This window comes from Anomaloglossus baeobatrachus, chromosome 1 (genome assembly GCF_048569485.1).
Source record: "Anomaloglossus baeobatrachus isolate aAnoBae1 chromosome 1, aAnoBae1.hap1, whole genome shotgun sequence".
NCBI lineage: Eukaryota > Metazoa > Chordata > Amphibia > Anura > Aromobatidae > Anomaloglossus > Anomaloglossus baeobatrachus.
This window is the reverse complement of record NC_134353.1, coordinates 740,447,230-740,471,491: the sequence shown is the minus strand read 5'-3', so window position 1 is coordinate 740,471,491 and position 24,262 is coordinate 740,447,230. Positions and strand designations below refer to the sequence as shown.

General features: G+C 47.5%; 2 protein-coding genes across 2 annotated transcripts in view; one reads left to right on the top strand and one right to left on the bottom strand.

Moving 5' to 3' along the window:
- SBNO1 (strawberry notch homolog 1) overlaps positions 1–8,252 on the bottom strand; it is a 196,503-nt gene extending 188,251 nt beyond the window's left edge. The window contains exons 1-2 of the mRNA XM_075322794.1: positions 7,929–8,252; positions 6,585–6,716 (exon numbers count right to left, since the gene is read on the bottom strand). Coding sequence (XP_075178909.1) covers positions 6,585–6,716 — 132 coding nt within the window. The 5' untranslated portion in view covers positions 7,929–8,252. The remainder of the gene's footprint in view (positions 1–6,584; positions 6,717–7,928) is intronic.
- The window catches only part of KMT5A (lysine methyltransferase 5A), a 93,056-nt gene continuing 76,481 nt past the window's right edge, over positions 7,688–24,262 (top strand). The window contains exons 1-2 of the mRNA XM_075322818.1: positions 7,688–7,714; positions 8,218–8,346. The gene's annotated coding sequence lies outside the window, so the exon portion shown is untranslated. The remainder of the gene's footprint in view (positions 7,715–8,217; positions 8,347–24,262) is intronic.

Genomic DNA, 24,262 nt, shown 5'->3' with positions numbered 1-24,262 from the left:
GGTCGGTCTGTGTAAGGGGTGCTTCACACATAGCGAGCTCACTGCCGAGATCGCTGCTGAGTCACGCTTTTTGTGACGCAGCAGTGACCTCATTAGCGATCTCGCTGTGTGTGACACTGAGCAGCGATCTGGCCCCTGCTGCGAGATCGCTGCTCGTTACACACAGCCCTGGTTCGTTTTCTTCAAAGCCGCTCTCCTGCTGTGACACACAGATCGCTGTGTGTGACAGCAAGAGAGCGACAAATGAAGCGAGCAGGGAGCAGGAGCCGGCGTCTGACAGCTGAGGTAAGCTGTATCCAAGATAAACATCGTGTAACCAAGGTGGTTACCCGATATTTACCTTAGTTACCAGCCTCCGCAGCTCTCACGCTGCCTGTGCTGCCGGCTCCGGCTCTCTGCACATGTAGCTGCTGTACACATGGGGTTAATTAACCCGATGTGTACAGCAGCTAGGAGAGCAAGGAGCCAGCGCTAAGCAGTGTGCGCGGCTCCCTGCTCTCTGCACATGTAGCTGCATTACACATCGGGTTAATTAACCCGATGTGTACTGTAGCTAGGAGAGCAAGGAGCCAGCGCTCAGTGTGCGCGGCTCCCTGCTCACACTGGTAACTAATGTAAACATCGGGTAACCATACCCGATGTTTACCTTAGTTACCAGTCTCCGCAGCTTCCAGACGGCGGCTCCGTGCAAGCGCAGCGTCGCTTGCACGTCGCTGCTGGCTGGGGGCTGTTCACTGGTCGCTGGTGAGATCTGCCTGTTTGACAGCTCACCAGCGACCATGTAGCGATGCAGCAGCGATCCTGACCAGGTCAGATCGCTGGTCGGATCGCTGCTGCATCGCTAAGTGTGAAGGTACCCTAAAAGGGCCCCTAGTATATGTTCCCACTGAGTTTTGGTGTTGGAGAATTTGGGAAAATTGCACACACAATTCAACGCACCCACAAAACAAATTGTCAAAAAAAAAAAAAAAAAATTAACAAAAAAGCCCTGTGTGAACATAGCCTAAAAGGTACCGTCTCACTAAGCAACATCGCTAGCAACATCGCTGCTGAGGCACAACTTGCTAGCGATGTTGCTGTGTGTGACATCCAGCAACAACCCGGCCCCTGCTGTGAGGTCCTTTGTTGTTGCTGAATGTCCTGGACCATTTTTTAGATGTTGCTCTCCCGCTGTGAAGCACACATCGCTGTGTGACAGCGAGAGAGCAGCAACTAAATATGCAGGCAACAGGAGCCGGCTTCTAGGGATGCTGGTAACAAAGGTAAATATCGGGTAACCAAGAAGCCCTTTCCTTGGTTACCCGATATTTACCTTCGTTACCAAGCGCAGCATTGCTTCCACACGTCGCTGCTGGCTGGGGGCTGGTCACTGGTGAGATCTGCCTGTGTGACAGCTCACCAGCAACCCGTGTAGCGACGCTCCAGCGATCCCTGCCAGGTCAGGTTACTGGTGGGATCGCTGGAGCCTTGCTTAGTGTGACGGTACCTTAAAAGGTGGCTTTACACACTGCAACATCGCAAACGACATCGCTGTAACGTCACCGGTTTTGTGACGTAATAGCGTCCTCCCCATGACATTGCAGTGTGTGAAACACATCAGCGACCTGGCCCTTGCTGTGAAGTTGCTGATCGCTACAAATCGTTCAGGACCATTCTTTGGTCCTTTGTTTCCCGCTGTGCAGCAAAGTCTCAGTGTGTAAAGGGGACTTAAAACACTGGAAACGAGTGATGTGTCACAATATCTGTCAATCACCATTCTCTGTCAGTCGGTCTCTCCCTCTCGGTCTCTATTCTCTCTCTGTCGGTCCGTCACCATCTCTGTCCCTCTCTCACAGTCTGTCGGTCATTTTCCCCTCCTCTCTCATACTCACCGATCCACAATGCGGCGCTGCACGGCATTCACACTGCTGTGGTGGCTTTTACTATTTTGAAAAAGCCGGCCGCTCATTAAACAATTTCGTATTCCCTACTTTCCCCGCCCACAGACGCCTATGATTGGTTGCAGTGAGACACGCCCCCACGCTGAGTGACAGGTGTCTCACTGCACCCAATCACAGCAGCCGATGGGCGTGTCTATACTGTGCAGTGAAAAATAATTAAAAAAAACGGCGTGCGGTCCCCCCCAATTTTAATACCAGCCAGATAAAGCCATACGGCTGAAGGCTGGTATTCTCAGGATGGGGAGCTCCACGTTATGGGGATCCCCCCGACCTAACAATATCAGTCAGCAGCCGCCCAGAATTGCCGCATACATTATATGCGACAGTTCTGGGACTGTACCCGGCTCTTCCCGATTTGCCCTGGTGCGTTGGCAAATCTGGGTAATAAGGAGTTATTGGCAGCCCATAGCTGCCACTAAATCCTAGATTAATCATATCAGGTGTCTCCCCGAGAAACCTTCCATGATTAATCTGTAAATTACAGTAAATAAACACACAACTGAAAAAAATCATTTATTAGAAATAAAAAAAACAAATTCCCTCATCACCAATTTAAATCAGCCCCAAAAAGCCCTCCATGTCCGGCGTAATCCACGGACCTCCAGCGTCGCTTCCAGCTGTGCTGCATGGAGGTGACAGGAGCAGCAGAAGACACCGCCACTCCTGTCACCTGCACGCAGCTAATGAAGACAGCCGCGCGATCGGCTGAGCTGTCACTGGATCCAGCGGTGGATGCAGCGATGGCCGCGGGTAACCTCAGTGACAGCTCAGCTGATCGCGCTACTCACCGCCGCTCTGGTCAGCTCCATGCAGCAACTGAGGTGAGTAGCACGATCAGCTGAGCTGTCACTGAGGTTACCCGCGGCTACCGCTGCATCCACCGCTGGATCCAGTGACAGCGGGTAACCTCAGTGACAGCTCAGCCGATCGCGCGGCTGTCTTCATTAGCTGCGTGGAGGTGACAGGAGCGGCGGTGTCTTCTGCTGCTCTGGTCACCTCCATGCAGCACAGCTGGAAGCGACGCTGGACCATCCTGGATTCCGCCGGACAAGGAGGGCTTTTTGGCGCTGATTAAATTGGTGATGAGGGAATGTGTTTGTTTTTTATTTCTAATAAATGATTTTTTCAGTTGTGTGTATTTACTGTAATTTACAGATTAATCATGGAAGGTTTCTCGGGGAGACGCCTGCCATGATTAATCTAAAACTTATTGGCAGCTATGGGCTGCCAACAACTCCTTATTACCCCGATTTGCCAACGCACCAGGGCAAATCGGGAAGAGCCGGGTACAGTCACAGAACTGTTGCATATAATGTATGCGGCAATTCTGGGCGGCTGCTGACTGATATTGTTAGGCTGGGGGGCTCCCAATAACGTGGAGCTCCCCATCCTGAGAATACCACCCTTCAGCCGTATGGCTTTATCTGGCTGGTATTAAAATTGGGGGGGGGGCCACACGCCGTTTTTTTTTAATTATTTATTTATTTCACTGCACAGTATAGACCCGCCCACCGGCTGCTGTGATTGGGTGCAGTGAGACACCTGTCACTCAGCGTGGGGGCGTGTCTCACTGCAACCAATCATAGGCGCCTGTGGGCAGGGAAAGTAGGGAATACGAAATTGTTTAATGAGCGGTCGGCTTTTTCAAAATAGTAAAAGCCGCCGCAGCAGTGTGAATGCCGTGCAGCGCCGGGAATCGGCGAGTATGAGAGAGGAGGGGAAAATGACCGACAGACTGAGAGAGGGACAGAGATAGTGACGGACCGACAGAGAGAACAGAGACCGAGAGGGAGAGACCGACTGACAGAGAATAGTGATTGACAGATATTGTGACACATCACTCGTTTCCAGTGTTTGACTAGCTAGGTCGTTCTGCAGGTCCGGATCGCTGTTGCGTCGTTGGCCAGGTTTGCCTGTTTGACAGCTCACCAGAGACTTTGTAGCGATCCCGGCCAGGTTGGGATCGCTGGTGGGATCGCTGAAAGTCTCAGTGTGTAAAGCTGGGTTTACACACTGCAACATCGCAAAGGACATCGCTGTAACGTCACCGGTTTTGTGACGTAACAGCGACCTCCCTAAGTCTCTGCTAAGTCACTGGTGAGCTGTCAAACAGGCAAACCTGGCCAACAACTCAACAGCGATCCGGACCTGCAGAGCGACCTAGCTGGTTGTTGGGGACGTTGATAAGCAGCCTTTTGAAAGGGAAGTTGCTAACAAAGTCGCTGCAAAGTCTTTCACATGCTGAAACTTTCCAGCGATGCATGCTGCACAGCTGGAATCAAAGGACCTAGAAATGGTCCTGAACGATTTGTAACGATTACAACTTCACAGCAGGGGCCGGGTCGCTGATAGGTTTCACACACTGCAGCATCCCAAACAACATCGCTATTGCGTCACAAAACCGGTGACTTTACAGCGATGTCCTTTGAGATGTTGCAGTGTGTAAACCCAGCTTAAAGGGGCCTTTAGAAGAAGGCCAGAAAATCTGAGAACTCAAGCTGATAATGGATGTTTGTCAATAGAAACACCTGGATTTATGACAGACACTTCACACCTCTACAGACTGACTCCAGACACTAAGCCATATCACACCCACAACATCTCCATTGTAAGAAAACATTCAATTCATTACCATAGCTTATCTCAAGGAGGCATCATGCACAAAAGTCCTTAAATGTTGTTTGTGTCAGCAATTCCTTTGTAATTATGCCTGAAAAAGGAGTGTTTGTGCTAGAAAGCTTGGGAGTATAATCTCTTTGGCTAGTCAAAGGTATCACTCCTAGAATACTGTGTCTTTTTAGTGTATAAGACCATTACAACAGAGGAAGACTATTGCCAAACTGGATGTAGAGCTGTGTACGGCTGTGCTTGTGCTGCCATTCAAAAGGTTCTGTTGGCAAGACAAGGACAGCACACGGAGGCACTCAGAAGCCAGACACAACCCACCAGTGGAGAGCATCAAGATATCAAGGAGTCTTCAGATAATTTCAGGCATTAGAACTTCTTTGGTGAATAGAAGCCACAACACATTTGTAAACCGATCCTCAATTCACGCAGCGCAAACAATGGGCAGCATGAACCCGAGCCTGTGTAGGACTGTAGACACGTATGTTTAACTGTGAAACACTGGCATTTAGAGAACACACCGGGTCACCAGTTTCCCCATTGTTCTGGAGTAATTTGTACCTTTCAAGTGGCTTTAGTATTTGCGTCTCAGGCTGCTTTCACACATCCGGTTTTTGCAGTGCAGCTCAATCCGGCTCAAAAACCTATGCAACGAATGCGGCGGGAAAAAAAAAAAAACGGATCCGTTGCATAAGTTTTTCCATGCGGCCCGTCCGTTTGACGGATGTGGCTTGATACTGAACATGCACAGTGCAAAAAAAACCGCATCCAGCGACCAGATGCAGTTTTTGCCGGCGTCCATAGACTTGCATTGTAAATCGCGCCGTATCCGGCAGTTGCGTTTTTTCTGCAAAGCACCGTATTGTGCCGCTCAGCAAAAAACGGATGTGTGAAAGCAGCCTTACTCTATACATTTTGCTCCACATTTTTTTTGGTTCCAAATGTTTTAGATAGATTAACAAGATGCAGCCTTTACTTGATGTTATTTTTGTATTTTTAGCACATCTCAGTTCATTGCCTCCTGCCTTGCAGTAAGGTTTTCAGGGGGGAGTTTCCAATTTGGTGCAAATTTGACTTTTCAAAGGTTTTTTTTTTTTAGGCTATGTGTCCACGTTGCTTTTTACCTGCTTTTTCAACTGCAGCGTTTAATGCCAAAATGATGTGTTCTGCTTTTCAAGCAAAGTCTATGGGCTATTGAGTTTCTTGTCCGCACTATGCTGTTCAAAATGCTGCCTTTTTGGGGCAGAAATTTGGGTAAAAACTCTGCTTTGCAGTTCAAAACGCAAATGGCAAAAACAATTGACATGTTGCTTCTTTAAAAAGCAGAGTTTTTGCCCAAATTTCTGCCACAAAAAGGCTGCAGTTTGAACTGCACAGTGCGCACAAGAAACCCAAATTCCCATAGACTTTGCTTGAAAAGCAGAACACATCCATTTTGGCATTAAACGCTGCAGTTGAAAAAGCAGCAAAAAAGCAGGTAAAAAGCAATGTGGACAACACTAGAAATCCCCAGAGAGGGGTCATTTAACATTTCTACCATTGTAACCCTATGGAGCTCGAAATTTCTGGGACTTCGTGTTAAAGCATTTTTAATTTTGCATCAAATTTAACTTTTAAAATTTGTCACAAAAAAAGCAAGTGAATATCACAAGAAAAAAAATAATACGGAATTCAATAAATCAGCCTCACAGCTTCAGCAGAAGCCGGGGACCACGGGGAAAAGCATGACCCCACTGAAAGGGAACACTGAAAACTGCCGGCAAGCATAAAAAAAAAAAAAACAAAAAAAAAACCACAAAACCCCACACTAAAAATTATATTATAATATACACACACACACAATCATATGCCAAACACTTTCTATATGGGGCAAGTGAGTTATCTAAGCCAACTTGATATTGGGCCGTAGTTCTTCAGTTTCTACAAACAGGTGTTATGGTCCCTTCCAACAACAATGCTTTAATTTCTTCATAAAACAAACATCCTATAAACATAGGTATTGTATTTGATAAAACTTACTTGCTGGTGGACAGGGACGGGTCCTGGAGCAATGACACCAATATCCAAGGAATCGCCATCAAAGAGATCATTGGGGCTGATGCCGCTCTCACTCAGAGCAGCGAGCAACAAATCTTGTCCTGGATCCATCATCTTGGAGTGCATATGAGGGGGAAAAAGTGAATATTAGAAGCACAGAAATACTCCCGGAGTACACTACATTGACCCTTGCAAGAAATGGGGACAGACAACAAGGTCCTGTCCTTTATGAGCCACTTCAGGGGGTGCGGCTTTTCATTAATACCATTAGGGATTTGCCCTTGAGCAAAACTGAAGTAAAACTAGGGGCAGCCCAATAACAAAAGGCTGAGCCATTCTCACCCTCAACAAATATATCATTACCATCTCTAAAGAGCACTGGAATAGAGGAGACCAACAACAAACAGCAGTCCACAACCAGCAGCAGGACACAATCAGGGGCAATCACTTTACATATGAGAGACTGAAGGACATTGGGGGATGCGGATCTCATCTGGGACCCCTGAACAATCGCTTCTACCAAGGGGTTCCGTGTGCTGTGCGATAGATACATACCGGACAGCACACGGATGTGAGAATCAGCCACAGGGTTAGGGAGTGACATCTAAAGCCCAAGCAACAGAGTGCAGTGATCAGGACCCTATGCCAGCTGTTTGGCACCACAAAGTATGAGCACAAAGGGCAATGATGACTGCCCTGTAATAGTCAATCACCTGGGCAATCCTGGAAAAGAAAGAGGCGAGAAACTGGAAGATCTAAGTGACTACGGCCATTGTGCCCGCAGATCTAGCCGGGTCTCTGTGCGGGCTGGCCGCAGTAGGGACCTGATCACACGAGGGCAGAGCTAATGTAGCCGGGAGCTGTTCACACGGAGCACACTGCCGGCCGCAGAGCCCCTGTAGACGTGCGCTGTGCAGGGACCTGTTCACACGGAGCACACAGCCGGCCGCAGAGCTCGTGGGCCGGCACTGAATGGCTCCCACCCGGGCACCCGCCGAGCAGAGGTCAGCGCCCGCACCACCACGTGGTCACGATATAAACTTCCGGGTTGGGCCAGGATGACTAATGCAATGACCAGTGATGCAGGAGAACCGGACCGTGCGTGTCCCGGGGTGAGGGAAGCGGCCGCACCGGAGCGCTACACTGCCGGGATAATGCCGCACGCAGCCAGCACCGGCCACACATGGAGGGGCCGCGGAGACCTGCTCGGTATCTCGGGCCTTCGGGGGCCGCAGCTGACCCTCCACAAGTCCTCACAAACAAGATTTCTAGTGTACGGAGCCTCCCCGCCCCCAGCCCGTCTGCCCGCCCTCCCCGGTCACTCACGGTGCTGGTCCCGGAGAGGTCGCCTCACAGCTGCTGTGTCCACACCAAACTGCTGCTGTTATCCGAGCTGCTGCTTTCTACCTCACAGCCGCCATCTTTACCGGGGAAACACCACAGCTCAGCACCACGTGACCCGCGCCGTCCGAGGCCTGTTCACCCGCCCACACTCCGGCCCGGCCCCGCTGTGACCGTCTGGCCGCGCTCTCCCGGCTTCTTCCCAGCACACGCGTCTTCGGTGAACACCGCTCTGGTGATTTTATTATAATCCATTATTATTCTTATTTTGCAGGGTTTCAAGAGAAGGCAGTTTACAGCCACGTGACATGAGGTCCCTCCCTCTAGGAAATGACGTCGGGGGGCGGCACCAGGCGGGGACTCGTCCTAAGGTGTCCGCCATCTTGAGAAGGTCACGTCCGTTGTGAGTATGGTCCGGGTCAGATGATCGGGGGTGTGGCATCCGGGAGTCTCGCGGTGTTTGCCGATTGCACGCTACTGTTCAAAATGGATTCACAGGTGTGATGTCCCAGGGTGAATAGGGCAGGTCCGCGCTGGGCAGCATTGATGGCTCCTAGGGAAAGCCTGGAGTGGATCCTACAGAGAAACAATGGAAAAGAAATGGCCGCCATATATACAATCAGGGGCGGACTGGGGTGTCTGGGGCCCACAGGGGGAATTGACTCCAGGGGTCCACCCTACAGCGGTATGCAAATACCTGTTAGCCGTTATCCCCGTTATAGCGGAGCGTTGAGTGTAAAGCACAGGCGGCTCCTGCACATCTGTGCACCATAACTGATGTATAATTACTGTAGTTTGCAGTAAGGGGGATATTAGGTGAAAAGTGATCACCGATCCACAGGTTAGGTAAGTGATAACTTATTGATTAGTGAAATCCAACCAGTGGAAACCGCTTATATGCCCATTATACAATGCAGCGGCAGCAGGTGGGGTGTGTGACCGCAGCTCCATTCATCCTCTTTGGGGCGGTCAGAAAAAGTCAAGAACAGCACTTGCAGCCACTGAAGGATCAGGGGTCGAGTCAGACATGAGCTCCAGTGTAATGGGGATAAAAGTTGCACATTTTGCCGATCAATCGGGTCCCAGCAATCAGACCCCACTGATGAATAAGTTATCACTTATTCTTAGGACACGTTCAGTATTTGATCAATATCGTACATCAGTATTTGTAACCAAAACAAGGAGTGGGTGAAACATACAGAAGTGGTGCCCTTGTTTCTATTATACTTTTCCTCTGATTTTACCACTCCTGGTTTTGGCTACAAATATTGAGGTAAGATACTGACCAAATACTCATCGTGTGCACGAGGCCTTAGAAAAGGTGATCACTTGTTTTCAGAGGAGAACCTCTATAAGTGCATATTTGCTGCAGTGTAATAACAGGACATGGAGAGGTTAAATGTTGAAGTATTTGATCTTTACTGGAAATAAAGAATCTTCCCCATATTGAGATCAAAGAGAAAATGTGACCTCCATACACAACACAATCCACAATACCAAGACCAATAATACCACATACAAGGGAGAAATACCACCACACCGTGACCAGACCACCTATTATCATCACATAGTGACCGAATACAACCACATACAAGAGAGAAATACCGCCAAACGGTGACCATATAACATTTTACCAACACATAGTGACTGAATACAACCACTTACAAGGGAGAAATACTGCCACACCGTGACCGAATACAACCACATATAAGGGAGAAATACCGCCACACCATGACCAGACCACATGTGGAGGTCACCTGAGCTGTAGTATGTTTGTTTAAACGTAATAAGAATATCCGTGTATATAAATAATCAAAATGTAGATGTAGTTATATAATTATCTGTCTGTCTATGTAGCCATCGCACAGACTTATAGAATAATTCAAAGTTGTATAATCATGAAGGAGTTAACCAAAGATAATGAAGCCAAAATGTGAAGCTACAAACTCTTATCAGTAGTGTCCACACAGAATGTTTTAATGAACAGATGTATTGTACAAATGCTGGGAGAAATAGGGGAGTGAAAGCACTCCTTCATTAGCTTCAAGGTTATTTATGCTTACTTACTGTATAATTGGATCTATCGTATTATACGAGTCAGTTGCTGACGCTGGCTGAACAGAGAGCATGTCTGTGTTCTTTGTCTTATATACATTGATATATATATATTGGCACTGATATACAGCTAATACGGCACCGTCTCTGGATATCCCAAATGAGGACTCCATTCGCAGTCTGCAACGCAAATTCCTCCCTTGACACACACACTGACCAAATAGTACTAAATACAAAGGAAAAATACCGCCTTTTCATGACCAGACCATGTAGTGACCGAATAATATCACATACAAGGGATAAATACTGCACACTATGATCAGACCACATATTGACCAAATAATACCACATACAAGAGAGAAATACCACCACACCGTGACCAGAACACACATTACCATCACATAGTGATCGAATACAGCCACATACAAGGGTCAAATACAAACACCCCATGACCAGGCAACATAGTGACCAAATAATACTACAATAATGATCATGAATAAAAGCCACAATACTAATAACACTAATATTACCATCAGTGCCATTATACACAGGCTCTGTATATACTGTCAGTGTACAGGTAATACAGTGATCGGTGACATTATACGCCGGAATTCTGTATATAGTGTACAGGTAATACAATGATCACTGGTGACTGTATAAACAGGAAATCTGTATATAGGTAATAGTGATCACCAGTGTCAATATACACAGGAGGTGTTACGTCACCGCCGGAGTCTGCTCCAGCGACTTCTGCTCCGATCGCCAGGCGACGCCGTGTTCCTGCCGTAGATGGTGGTGGTGATGGGAGAGGAGTCGATGCCAGCAGCACCGGTGGGTGCAGGCTCCGATCATCCACTGGGCTGGGTTATCTTGGGATCTGCAGTACCGCTGGCTGACTGTAGGTGGCGGGTGTCTCCCAGCTGAAGTACCATCATTCAGCTACAGCTAATGGGAAGACACCACACCCTTCTTATTCCCCCTCCTGTCTGCTGGCCTCTGCCAGAGATAGTTCTGATTCTGGCTCATGTGCTGTTTGTTTTGTGATTCCTGTGCGCTGACTTGCTTGTTGTTGACTACCCTTCTGCCTGCTGTTTTGTACCTCGCTGCCCGACCCGGATCTGACCACTGCTACGTTTTCTGTTTACGCCTTTGCCTGCCGATTCTGTCCCTGTTCTGCTGTTCCTGGTTTGACCCTGCCTGACGACTACTCTCATCGGACTACAGCCTTCCACGGATAGAGATCTCCAGGGCCTTGTGTAATTCCAAATCCCTGTATAGGGGTTAAAGGGTTTCAGGGTGCTGGGGTCCTGCTTGGTGAGGGGCTTCCCTTTAGTCTGTCCATTACATCCTACCTGAATCTGTTTATCCAGGCAGGTGTTACAGGAGGTCTGTAAATAGTGTATCGTGTGTGTACATATAATACTGACTTACCAGTGACGTCTCTAGTTGAAGGTATTCATCATCGTCTTCCTCTTCATCTGGCGCTGACCGCCATCACTTCTTCCTGCCATGACGCAACTCTGCAGAGAATAACACACTGTCACCTAAAGCTGATCACTCCCAGAGCACTTCCCACACTTTTTCCACAATTCCTACACTACGACACTCCCTCCACCCCCCCCCATGGAAGACCGTAGCCTCAAAATTAAATTATATTACAGCAATAATGTCTCCCTTCCTGGCCCCCTTCATTTAATAATGTCTCCCTTCCTGGCCCCCTTTTATTTAATAATGTCCCCCCATTTGTGCCCCTATGTTCCCCCATCCCAGACACAGAAATTCCCACAGACACACATGCACACTTACATACGACACAGACACAGACATGTTGGCACACACACAGACGGGCACACGTACACATAGGCAGACACATAGACATGCACACACACAGAAAAATGTACACAGGCAGACAGGTGCACATAGACAGACACATGCACATATTCACACAGACATGCACATGAACACAGACCCACACACATACAGTACATATCCACACTGATGCATGCACACATACAGACATGCACAAGAATGCAGCCAGGTACATGCATTCATGCACGCACACAAACACACACACACACACACACATATAAATATGCAAACCCATGCACACATATGTAGACACACAGACAGGCACAAGAATGCACACACAGGCACATACGTGCACACAGAATGCAGTGAGGCACATGCACTGACAAGCACAAATACATAGACGCAGGCATACGCATGCATAGACATTCACAAGAACGCAGACATGCACATGCATGCAGACAGACACAAGAACGCAGACAGGCGCATGCAGGCATAAGAAAACAGGCATATGCATGCACAAGAATGCAGATACAGTGCCTACAAGTAGTATTCAACCCCCTGCAGATTTAGCAGGTTTGATAAGATGCAAATAAGTTAGAGTCTGCAAACTTCAAACAAGAGCAGGATTTCTTAACAGATGCATAAATCTTACAAACCAACAAGTTATGTTGTGCAGTTAAATTTTAATACATTTTCAACATAAAAGTGTGGGTCAATTATTATTCAACCCCTAGGTTTAATATTTTGTGGAATAACCCTTGTGTGCAATTACAGCTAATAATCGTCTTTTATAAGACCTGATCAGGCCGGCACAGGTCTCTGGAGTTATCTTGGCCCACTCCTCCATGCAGATCTTCTCCAAGTTATCTAGGTTCTTTGGGTGTCTCATGTGGTCTTTAATCTTGAGCTCCTTCCACAAGTTTTCAATTGGGTTAAGGTCAGGAGACTGACTAGGCTACTGCAACACCTTGATTTTTTCCCTCTTGAACCAGGCCTTGGTTTTCTTGGCTGTGTGCTTTGGGTCGTTGTCTTGTTGGAAGATGAAATGACGACCCATCTTAAGATCCTTGATGGAGGAGCGGAGGTTCTTGGCCAAAATCTCCAGGTAGGCCGTGCTATCCATCTTCCCATGGATGCGGACCAGATGGCCAGGCCCCTTGGCTGAGAAACAGCCCCACAGCATGATGCTGCCACCACCATGCTTGACTGTAGGGATGGTATTCTTGGGGTCGTATGCAGTGCCATCCAGTCTCCAAACGTCACGTGTGTGGTTGGCACCAAAGATCTCGATCTTGGTCTCATCAGACCAGAGAACCTTGAACCAGTCTGTCTCAGAGTCCTCCAAGTGATCATGAGCAAACTGTAGACGAGCCTTGACATGACGCTTTGAAAGTAAAGGTACCTTACGGGCTCATCTGGAACGGAGACCATTGCGGTGGAGTACGTTACTTATGGTATTGACTGAAACCAATGTCCCCACTGCCATGAGATCTTCCCGGAGCTCCTTCCTTGTTGTCCTTGGGTTAGCCTTGACTCTTCGGACAAGCCTGGCCTCGGCACGGGTGGAAACTTTCAAAGGCTGTCCAGGCCGTGGAAGGCTAACAGTAGTTCCATAAGCCTTCCACTTCCGGATGATGCTCCCAACAGTGGAGACAGTTAGGCCCAACTCCTTGGAAATGGTTTTGTACCCGTTGCCAGCCTTGTGACCCTCCACGATCTTGTCTCTGATGGCCTTGGAATGCTCCTTTGTCTTTCCCATGTTGACCAAGTATGAGTGCTGTTCACAAGTTTGGGGAGGGTCTTAATTAGTCAGAAAAGGCTGGAAAAAGAGATAATTAATCCAAACATGTGAAGCTCATTGTTCTTTGTGCCTGAAATACTTCTTAATACTTTAGGGGAACCAAACAGAGTTCTTGTGGTTTGAGGGGTTGAAAAATAAATGAGCCTCTGAATAAACTTTTCACAATTTAAAAAAAAAAATAAAAAAAGAAATAACATTCTTTTTTGCTGCAGTGCATTTCACACTTCCAGGCTGATCTACAGTCCAAATGTCACAATGCCAAGTTAATTCTGAATGTGTAAACCTGCTAAATCTGCAGGGGGTTGAATACTACTTGTAGGCACATGCATGCAGGCACAGAAATGCATACCGGCACATAAATGCAGGCACAGGAATGTAGACCGGCACATGGAGGCACAAGAATGGAGACAGGCACATGCATGCAGGCACAAGAATGGAGACAGGCACATGCATGGAGGCACAAGAATGGAGACAGGCACATGCATGCAGGCACAAGAATGAAGACAGGCACATGCATGCAGGCACAAGAATGCAGACAGACACACGCACTAAACTACATACATACACACACAGGTACACAGATTATACTCATTTATACAAGAAAAGTCATATAAACAGACATCCAAATGTACACAAGCACACACACATATTAGAGGAGTTTTTACCTTCCCTCAGCTTCTCTCCCATCCGGCCCGCAGGCTCCAATGAAGATCCTCTCCGGCAGGAAGCAGCAACGCTTGCCACGCTGCCTGATTTCACAGTTAGCAGATGCCGCCGCGTCTGTTAACTGTGAGACTGTCGGGGTTGAACACGAACAATTGTAGGCGCAGTGCAGCCCCAGCCAATATAGAAACAGGTGGTCCGCAGCCTCGGCACTGCCGCTGGTGGAGCTGCCTGGGGCCCTCCATGATAGCCTATCCCAGGGCCCTATGTGAAGCACGGGGGTGCTTTTAAGGCCCGGGGGATACTCGGGCAGCCCGGTGGGTCAGTCCAACTTTGCATATGATCTCCCTAGGGTTAAGCCTGGAGTGGATCCTACACAGATAAAGAATGGAAAAGATATGACCACCATACATACATGATCTCCCGAGGAAATGCCTGCAGTGGATCCTACACAAAGAATAGAAACAAGATATGGACACCATACATACACGATCCACCATTGGTAAAGCCTGGAGTGGATCCTACACGGGGAAAGAATAGAAAAAAAAAAGATATGGCCACCATACATACACAAAAGCAGCCAGATGAATAAATTATAAATAACGCCTAAAATTTAACTTTTACTAAATATACTTTAAAAAGTTCATAAAAAAAATCATTGGAAAAAAACACTTGTTTCATGGCTAAAACCATGCATCAATAGCATACCCAGTATAGAAGCCCCGTCATCAAACGTTTTTTAGGGCCAGACACAGGTACCTTCACAGATAGGTATTCATTAATTATATAGGGAGCATAATTATCTCCACAGCAAAACGGTATTAAAATGGAACTCTCACACCCAATTTCAGTAGAGTCCCGCACTCTGGTCGATAGCTGTTCTGTTCACAGAGTTTCCGGTTTATTTAAGGTAGATGAATGGCCCTTATCACATAGCTCAGAATCCCCCAGTAACTCAGCCGGTATCTGCGTACAATATCAATAACCTAAAATATCAAGAAGTATTAGCTACCTCTTACATTCCCAGTCATAAAAGAGGTCATTTTCTGCAGCAGGATGGTGCTCCATCTCATACATCCATCTCTACAACAAAGTTCTTCCTGGCAAAGAAGATCAAGGTGCTCAAGGACTGGCCAGCCCAGTCACCAGACATGAACATCATTGAGCATGTTTGGGATAGGATGAAAGAGGAAGCTTGGAAGACAAAACCAAAGAATCTAGATGAACTTTGAGAGGCATGTAAGCAGGGCTGTGGAGTCGGAGTCATGGAGTCAGAGATGGTGTTCATTTTGGTGGAGTCGGAGTCTGTATAAAATGTACCGACTCCGACTCCTAAAATATATAATAAATTGGGTACAGTAGTTCAATGCAGAATGTGCTGAATATTTTTTCATAGGAATTTGGGAAAGTTATGAAATGTCCTATAAATGGCTGTTCTATTCCTGATCTAAGGCTGCATTCACACACAGCGTTTTTGCTGCATTTTTTGAGTATACGTTTTTCAGCTGCAAAAGCAGATCAGCTTTTTAAAAAACTGCATCACCTGAAACCGTTTGATGCGGTTTTTTAAAAAGCCGATCTGCTTTTGCAGCTGAAAAACATATCCTCAAAAAAATGCAGCAAAAACGCTCATAGATGTTTTCAGTAGCAAAAGCAGATTAGAAAAACACCACACAAACTGACATGCTTATTCTTTGTGAGGATCCGTTTTTGAGCCCAAAAACAGATCCTCACAAAACAATGCTTCAAACATGATAAGTACAATTAAACTGATGAATGAGAGTAATGAGCAACAGCTAGAAGAAAATTTAGGATTCAGTATGTTAGAGATGGAAGGCCACAGTGCTGTTCATGTAACGGAGGAACAAGCAGATATTACAACAGAAGAACAGCAAAATGATACTTTAGAACTAGATGATCTTGTTGAAGCTGCTTCAAAACACTTTCATATTCATCACATGCGCTGTGTTGTGCACAAGCTGCAGGTGGCAATAAGAGATAGTCTGCAAGAGGGACATGCTGGAAATCTGATTGGAAAAGTGAGGAAATTGGTTATTGCCGCCAGAACCCCTAAAATTGATTCCATTTTGAAGAGACGTGCTGGGAAAGGGGCAATTGTCGATCAAGCCACTCGGTGGGGCAGCACTTATTTAATGATTGAGCGATTGCATGAACTAAAACCGTTTCTTATAGATATGGCGAACCCTCAAGTAACCCTAAATGAAGGTCAATGGACACAGGTGGCTGAACTGAAGGAATTGCTTAATCACCCATTTACCGTGACTAAAAAATTACAAGCTGAGAATTTAACTCCTGGCATTTTTATAAGGGAGTGGAAGAACTTGCTATTTTGCCTGTCCCAAAAAGGGGGTTGAATCACAGATGGCATTTCTGCTTCAATGAAATGGAGAGAAACACAGCTATTGGAAAATAAAATTCTTCTGGCAGCTGTTTATGTGGACCTAAGTCATCGTATACTGCTTGATGATCAACAGCTTACTAAAGGAAAAGAAGCTCTGACTGAGGTAGCAGTTAGGATGAGTGGCCTACAGGACTGCCAGGCGCAAGAGGACTTAGGTCCTGACAGGGCTACTTCTGCCATATCTTCATCCTCATCAGATGAGGAGTTTAACTTTAACAAGTATTTGAATGACATGTTGCAGGCAAAGCGTTGCTGCAAGGAAAAATATTTCACTCCGTCTCCTATAGCAAGCAGATTGACCATATTTCAGCAACATTTTTCACTTGCTCTCAAATAATAGAAAAATTCAACCAAATTCAATCAAAACTGACTGTGCCTGAGGCCATTCCTTTATACCCGGAAATTGTTAGGCCCTGTGCGCACTAAAAAATGGAATTTTCTTAGGAAAATTCTGCAGGCTCTGAAAGATTTCCGCACCCATGGAAAAAAATACCCAAAAAAAACTACACCGAAATCCGTATGCGTTTTGATGCGGTTTTAGTGCGTTTTTTCCGCGGGTTGGTACATGTATTTTAATGCATTTAATGCAATAAAGCACATTGAAGAAAAGAAAAGGTAATTTCCTTCTGATGTAGATAGATAGAGAAATATATAGATAGATAGATAGATGGATAGATAGATAGAAGGATAGATAGATAATCAATAGATTGATCTGTCCTCTATCAATCAATAGAGTCCCTGTGAGGACACACTGCAGTTCTCACGGTCGGTAGTGTGTTCACATTACCGACCGTGAGAAATGACCTGTAGTTACCTCTCTGCAGGCTCCTTACGAGGCTGCTATCTGTACAGTGTGTCAGTCGCACCTGGATGCAAGCGTCATGAGACCTGCGTGGATTACATCGGAGCTGTGTGTTGGGGGGGGTTAATAAAGGGGTGAAAGAGGGGGCTTTTTTGTCTTTTATTTCAAATAAAGGATTTTTCGTGGTGTGTGTTTATTCACTTTACTTACGGGTTAATCATGAAAGCTGTCTCATAGACTCTGCCATGATTAAGCCTGGACTTAAATGGCAGCGATCCGCAACGAAAATGAAACAAAAATCAAATCATTGATCATTTCACACAAAACTCCAAAAATGGGCCAGACAAAAGTATTGGCACCCTTAGCCTATTACTTGGTTGCACAACCTTTAGCCAAAATAACTGCCAACAACCGCTTCCGGTAACCATCAATGAGTTTCTTACAATGCTCTCCTGGAATTTTAGACCATTCTTCTTTGGCAAACTGCTCCAGGTCCCTGAGATTTGAAGGGTGCCTTCTCCAAACTGCCATTTTGAGATCTCTCCACAGGTGTTCTATGGGATTCAGGTCTGGACTCATTGCTGGCCACTTTAGTAGTCTCCAGTGCTTTCTATCAAACCATTTTCTAGTGCTTTTTGAAGTGTGTTTTGGGTCATTGTCCTGCTGGAAGACCCATGACCTCTGAGGGAGACCCAGCTTTCTCACACTGGGCCCTACATTATGCTGCAAAATTTGTTGGTAGTCTTCAGACTTCATAATGCCATGCACATGGTCAAGCAGTCCAGTGCCAGAGGCAGCAAAGCAACCCCAAAACATCAGGGAACCTCCGCCATGTTTGACTGTAGGGACCGTGTTCTTTTCTTTGAATGCTTCTTTTTTTCCCTGTAAACTCTATGTTGATGGCTTTTCCCAATAAGCTCTACTTTTGTCTCATCTGACCAGAGAACATTCTTCCAAAATGTTTTAGGCTTTCTCAGGTAAGTTTTGGCAAACTCCAACCTTGCTTTTTTATGTCTCGGGGTAAGAAGTGGGGTCTTCCTGGGTATCCTACCATACAGTCCCTTTTCATTCAGATGCCGACGGATAGTACGGGTTGACACTGTTGTACCCTCGGACTGCAGGGCAGCTTGAACTTGTTTGGATGTTAGTCGAGGTTCTTTATCCACCATCCGCACAATCTTGCGTTGAAATCTCTCGTCAATTTTTCTTTTCCTTCCACATCTAGGGAGGTTAGCCACAGTGCCATGGGCTTTACACTTCTTGATGACACTGCGCACCGTAGACACAGGAACTTTCAGGTCTTTGGAGATGGACTTGTATTCTTGAGATTGCTCATGCTTCCTCACAATTTGGATTCTCAAGTCCTCAGACAGTTCTTTGGTCTTCTTTCTTTTCTCCATGCTCAATGTGGTACACACAAGGACACAGGACAGATGTTGAGTCAACTTTAATCCATGTCAACTGGCTGCAAGTGTGATTTAGTTATTGCCAACACCTATTAGGTGCCACAGGTAAGTTACAGGTGCTGTTAATTACACAAATTAGAGAAGCATCACATGATTTTCAAACAGTGCCAATACTTTTGTCCACTCCCTTTTTTATGTTTGGTGTGGAATTATATCCAATTTGGCTTTATGACAATTTTTTTTATTTTTTTTCATTGAAGACAAATTAAATGAAGATAATAATACCAAAGAATTTGTGATTGCAATCATTTACAGGAAGAAACTGAGTATTATCTGACAGAATTGCAGGGGTGCCAATACTTTTGGCCAGCACTGTATATAAAATCTGCTATATATTACATAGTGTTTTACATATTTACAATTTATTACCGTTTTTTGTGTTCTAAAGTTGTATTTTAATATATTTTGTTCTATCTAAGTATCTTGATTATTTTATCATAAAAATGATTAAATGTCTGATGTTAACATTGTACTACAATACATTTTTCACTTAAATATAAGCAATATATGTGGGAGTCGAAGTCGCAGTCGTGGAGTCTGAGTTGGTGCAAGGGAAACTGAGGTGTCGGAGCCGCAGGTTTGGCTTACCGACTCCACAGCCCTGCATGTAGGACTGCATTCTTTGCTATTCCTGATGACTTCACCAATAAAGTGTATGAATTATTGTTGAACCACATGGATGCATTCCTTCAAGCTCTTGGAAGTCACACAAAGTATTAAATATAGGGGGCTTTACATGCAGCGGTATCGCTAGCGAGCGTACCCGCCCCCGTCGTTTTTGCGTCACGGGCAAATTGCCTGTGGTGCACAATATCGTTAGGAGCCGTCACACGGACTTACCTGCCTAACGACGTCGCTGTGGCCGGCGAACCACCTCCTTTCTAAGGGAGCGGTTTATGCGGCGTCACTAAGCGGCCGCCCAATATAAGTGGAGGGGCGGAGATGAGTGGCCGTAACATACCGCCCACCTCCTTCCTTCCTTCCTCATTGCCGGCGGCCGCAGGTAAGCTGTAGTTCGATATTCCAGAGTTGTCACACACAGTGATGTGTGCTGCCTCGGGAACGAAGAGCAACCTGCGTCCTCAACAATCAACGATTTTTTTAAAATGAACGACGTGTCAACGATGGACGATTTAGTGAGTATTTTCCATCGTTAACGGCCGCTCGTTGGTGTCACACGCAATGACGTCGCTAACGATGCCGGATGTGCATCACAGAATCTGTGACCCCGGCGATATATCGTTGCGTGTAACGGGGCCTTATGGCTATAATAGCTCCACAACTTAATTTACCAATGTTATGCAACATATCTTTGTATTATAAAACAGGAGGAAAATGAGTAACTTGCTTCAAAAAATATGTATTTTATTTTCATTTCACATTTCATGTGCTTAATTTTAGTGATACTTTCTTTGTCGCTCCATTGGGAGACCCAGACAATTGGGTGTATAGCTATTGCCTCTGGAGGCCACACAAAGTATTACACTTAAAAGTGTAAGGCCCCTCCCCTTCTGGCTATACACCCCCAGTGGGATCACTGGCTCACCAGTTTTGTGCTTTGTGCGAAGGAGGCAACACATCCACGCATAGCTCCACTTTTTAGTCAGCAGCAGCTGCTGACTATGTCGGATGGAAGAAAAGAGGACACATATAGTGTCCCCAGCATGCTCCCTTCTCACCCCACTGTATGTCGGAGGTGTTTGTAAGGTTGAGGTACCCATTGCGGGTACGGCGGCAGGAGCCCACATGCTGATTCCTTCCCCATCCCTTTTTACAGGGCTCTGGGTGAAGTGGGATTTACCGGTCTCCAGGCACTGAGACCGTGCTCCATCTACAGCCCCTGGAGAAGATGCTGGATGGAGCGGAGTACATCAGGGACATGGCCCTGCTTCCTCAAGGTACTCTGTGTCCCCGTGCATTTGGCGCTCACACCGCAGCATGCTGGGTGTTGTAGTGCGCCGGGGGACATCAGCGCTGCGGCGCCTGTGCCATAGCCTCATTCAGCTTAGCTGAAGCAGGCACACTTATGGGACTCGGCCGCGCCGGCCGCTGGGACTGCGGCACGGCTGGCACTTGTAGTGCGCCGGGGACTTCAGCGCGGCCTGCGCTTTTACGGCGGCCGCGCTGATAACTACAGTCCCCGGCTTTTGCGGCCTGCTTCCGTTCGTTCCCGCCCCCAGACCTGCCAGTCAGGAGAGGGGCGGGACGCTGCCCACGTCTAGGACTCGGGCGCGCCGGCCGCTGGAACAGCGGCGCGGCTGGCACTTGTAGTGCGCCGGGGACTTCAGCGCGGCCCGCGCTTTTACGGCGGCCGCGCTGATAACTCGAGTCCCCGGCTTTTGCGGCCTGCTTTAGTTCGTTCCCGCCCCCAGACCTGCCAGTCAGAAGAGGGGCGGGACGCTGGCCACTTCTAGGGCGGTCGCGCCGGCCGCTGGAACTGCGGCGCGGCTGGCACTTGTGGTGCGCCGGGGACTTCAGCGCGGCCCGCGCTTTTACGGCGGCCGCGCTGTTAACTCGAGTCCCCGGCTTCTGGGCCTAGTCTCCCTTCGTTACCGCCCACAGCCCTGACAGTCAGGGTAGGGGCGTGACGCTGCATAGAGCAGAGCTGAGAGCTGGAGTATGTTTTGCATACTCCACCCCTCTCACTGTGTGCACTGTGAGTCCGGATTCCCGCACTTTCTCAGGCACGCCCACGGCTTCCTTCTCTACAAGGACACCGGCAGCCATTAGTGTCAGTTTCTGTACGATACAGAGACAAGTGTGGAAGACCCTGGCATTCTGATAGTCACACAATCGCTGTAACAGGCGTTAAGCAGCACCTGTGGTGCTAACCCCACTAGTGCAGAAGTGCACTTATAGATATGCTTGTACTATATACATTGCACTGTTTGGTCGCACGTTGTATATACCCTCCTGGATTATGCGGAGGAGTTATCAGCATATTCTCTGTGTAAAACAAAGGTGCAGAACCACATGTTTTTCTATACAGCTGGTACAGCATGTACGGCTATACGGCCGGCAGGTACATAGACTCCCATTGTATGCACTAATGGCCAGGGGATGAGGACGGTGTCTGCAGTATTTACTGACAGTTTTTCTGAGACTATGGCTATGATACTAGAAGCCTAGCAGTCCGGACATGTCTCTCACAATATGGGCACTGTTGAATCATTGATCCATGGCCCCCCTCAGTGTGAATAACTAACAGCTCCGGGAATGTCACACGCATCCCAGAGTCACGGCTCTGCACGGACGTCAGTCCCAGACAGCCTAAGTGGGCTCGCTATGAGCGGCCTCGGTTTCATCAGGGTCCTAACAGAAGGACTCGCTGTGTAATGAGGCGGAAGTAGCGGCTCAGGATTCTGATCCTGAGACCGCTCTCAATCTGGATACACCTGATTGTGACGCCATAGTAAATAATCTTATAGCGTCCATCTATAGAATGTGGGTTATTTCTCACAACTCCTCCAGTGGAGGAGTCAGCTTCACGTATTTTTCTGGACCACTCTGCCTTCAGAGAGGCAGTCCAGGAACACCACGCTTATCCAGATATGCGCTTCTCCAAACGGCTTAGGATACACGCTATCCCTGTCCCCTGACTTGGTCAAGGACTGGACCCAATGTCCCGAGCGGCATCCTCCAATCTCCAGGCTTGTAGCTAGATCCATAGTTGCAGTGGGAGATGGAACTGCAAACTCAAAGATGCCACTGACAGACAGATGGATCTCTGGTCGAAAGCCATCTATGAGGCTGTCGGCGCACCGTTGGCTCCGGCATTCTCTCCCTTGGGGCACTCCAAGCTATTTCAGCTTGTCTTACACAGATTGACACGGTTACACGTACATCTGTGCCGCAGGTGGCATCCTTAACCTCTCAAATGTCTGCATTTGTTTCTTACGCGATTCAGGTTGTCCTGGACTCTGCGAACCGTGCGGCGGTAGCCTCCGCTACTCCGTGTTTTTAAGCAGAGCCTGGTCTGCTCGTTAAGTGAATGGAAGGCAGATTCTGCTTCCAAAAAAGGTTGCCTAACCAGTTGCCTTTTTCTGCTGACCGACTGTTTGGTGAGCGTTGGATGTAACCATCAAACAGTCCAGGGGTAAGGATTCATCCTTTCCTCAGCCCGGACACAACAAACCCCAACAGAGCAAGAGGCAGTCGGGGTTTTCGGCCTTTTCGAGGCTCGGGCAGGTCCCATTTTTCCTCGTCCAAGGTGGACTCAAAAGGATCAGAGGAGCTAAGATTCTTAGCGGGCTCAGTCTCGCCCAAAAAAGCGACAGTCGGAAAACCCGCTTCCAAGGCGGCTTCCTCATGACTTGCGGCCTCGGTCGGTAGCAGGCTCTCCCGCCTTGGCGATATTTAGCTGCCATAGGTCAATGACCATTGAGTGTGAGACATTCTGTCTCACGGGTACAGGATAGAGCTCACTTCTCGTCCTCCAACTCGATTCTTCAGAATTTCTCCACCTCCCGGCCGGGCCGCTGCTCTTCTGCAAACAGGGTGCACTCTATAGGCAGAAAGAGTGATGACCCCCGTTCCTCTTCAGGAACAAGGTCACGGTTTACCCCAAATTCTTTGCGGTACCTATAACAACGGGCCGTTCCGTCCCGTTCTGGATCTAAAAATGCTCAGCAAGCTCGTGGACACCAGGCGGTTCCGGATGGAATCCCTCCGCCATGTCATCGCCTCAAGGTCCCAAGGATATTTCCTAGCATCATTAGGCATCAAGGATGCTTATCCACACGTGCCGATTGATCCAGAGCACTAGCGTTTCTACGCTTCGTTATAGGAGACGAACACCCTCTGTTCGTAGCTCTACCTTCCGGCTAGCGACAGTCCAACTGGTCTTCGCCAAGGTCAGGGCAGCAGTAGTCACAGTCCTGCACTCTCAGGGTCACTCTGTGGTCCCGTATTTAGACGATCTACTTGTCAAGGCACTCTCTTAGGAAACATGCCAACACTGCCCGAACGTTGCGCTGGAGACTCTCTAGAGTTTTGGGTGGATCATCAACTTTTTAGAGTCAGATCCGACCCCGACCCTATCGATAACATATCTAGGCATAGAGTTTCTTACTCTCTCAGCGATAGTGAAGCTGCCGCTAGACAAACAGCATTCACTACGGGCTGCAAGCTCTTCTTTAAGAACCAGTCGCACACATTGACACGCCTCATGCACTTCCTACGTAAGATGGTAGCAATGGAGGCAGTTCCTTTCGCGCAGTTTTACTGCGTCCACTACAATGGGACATTCTCCGCCAATGGGACGAGGAGTCGACGTCCCTCAACAGAGTCGTCGTTCTTCTC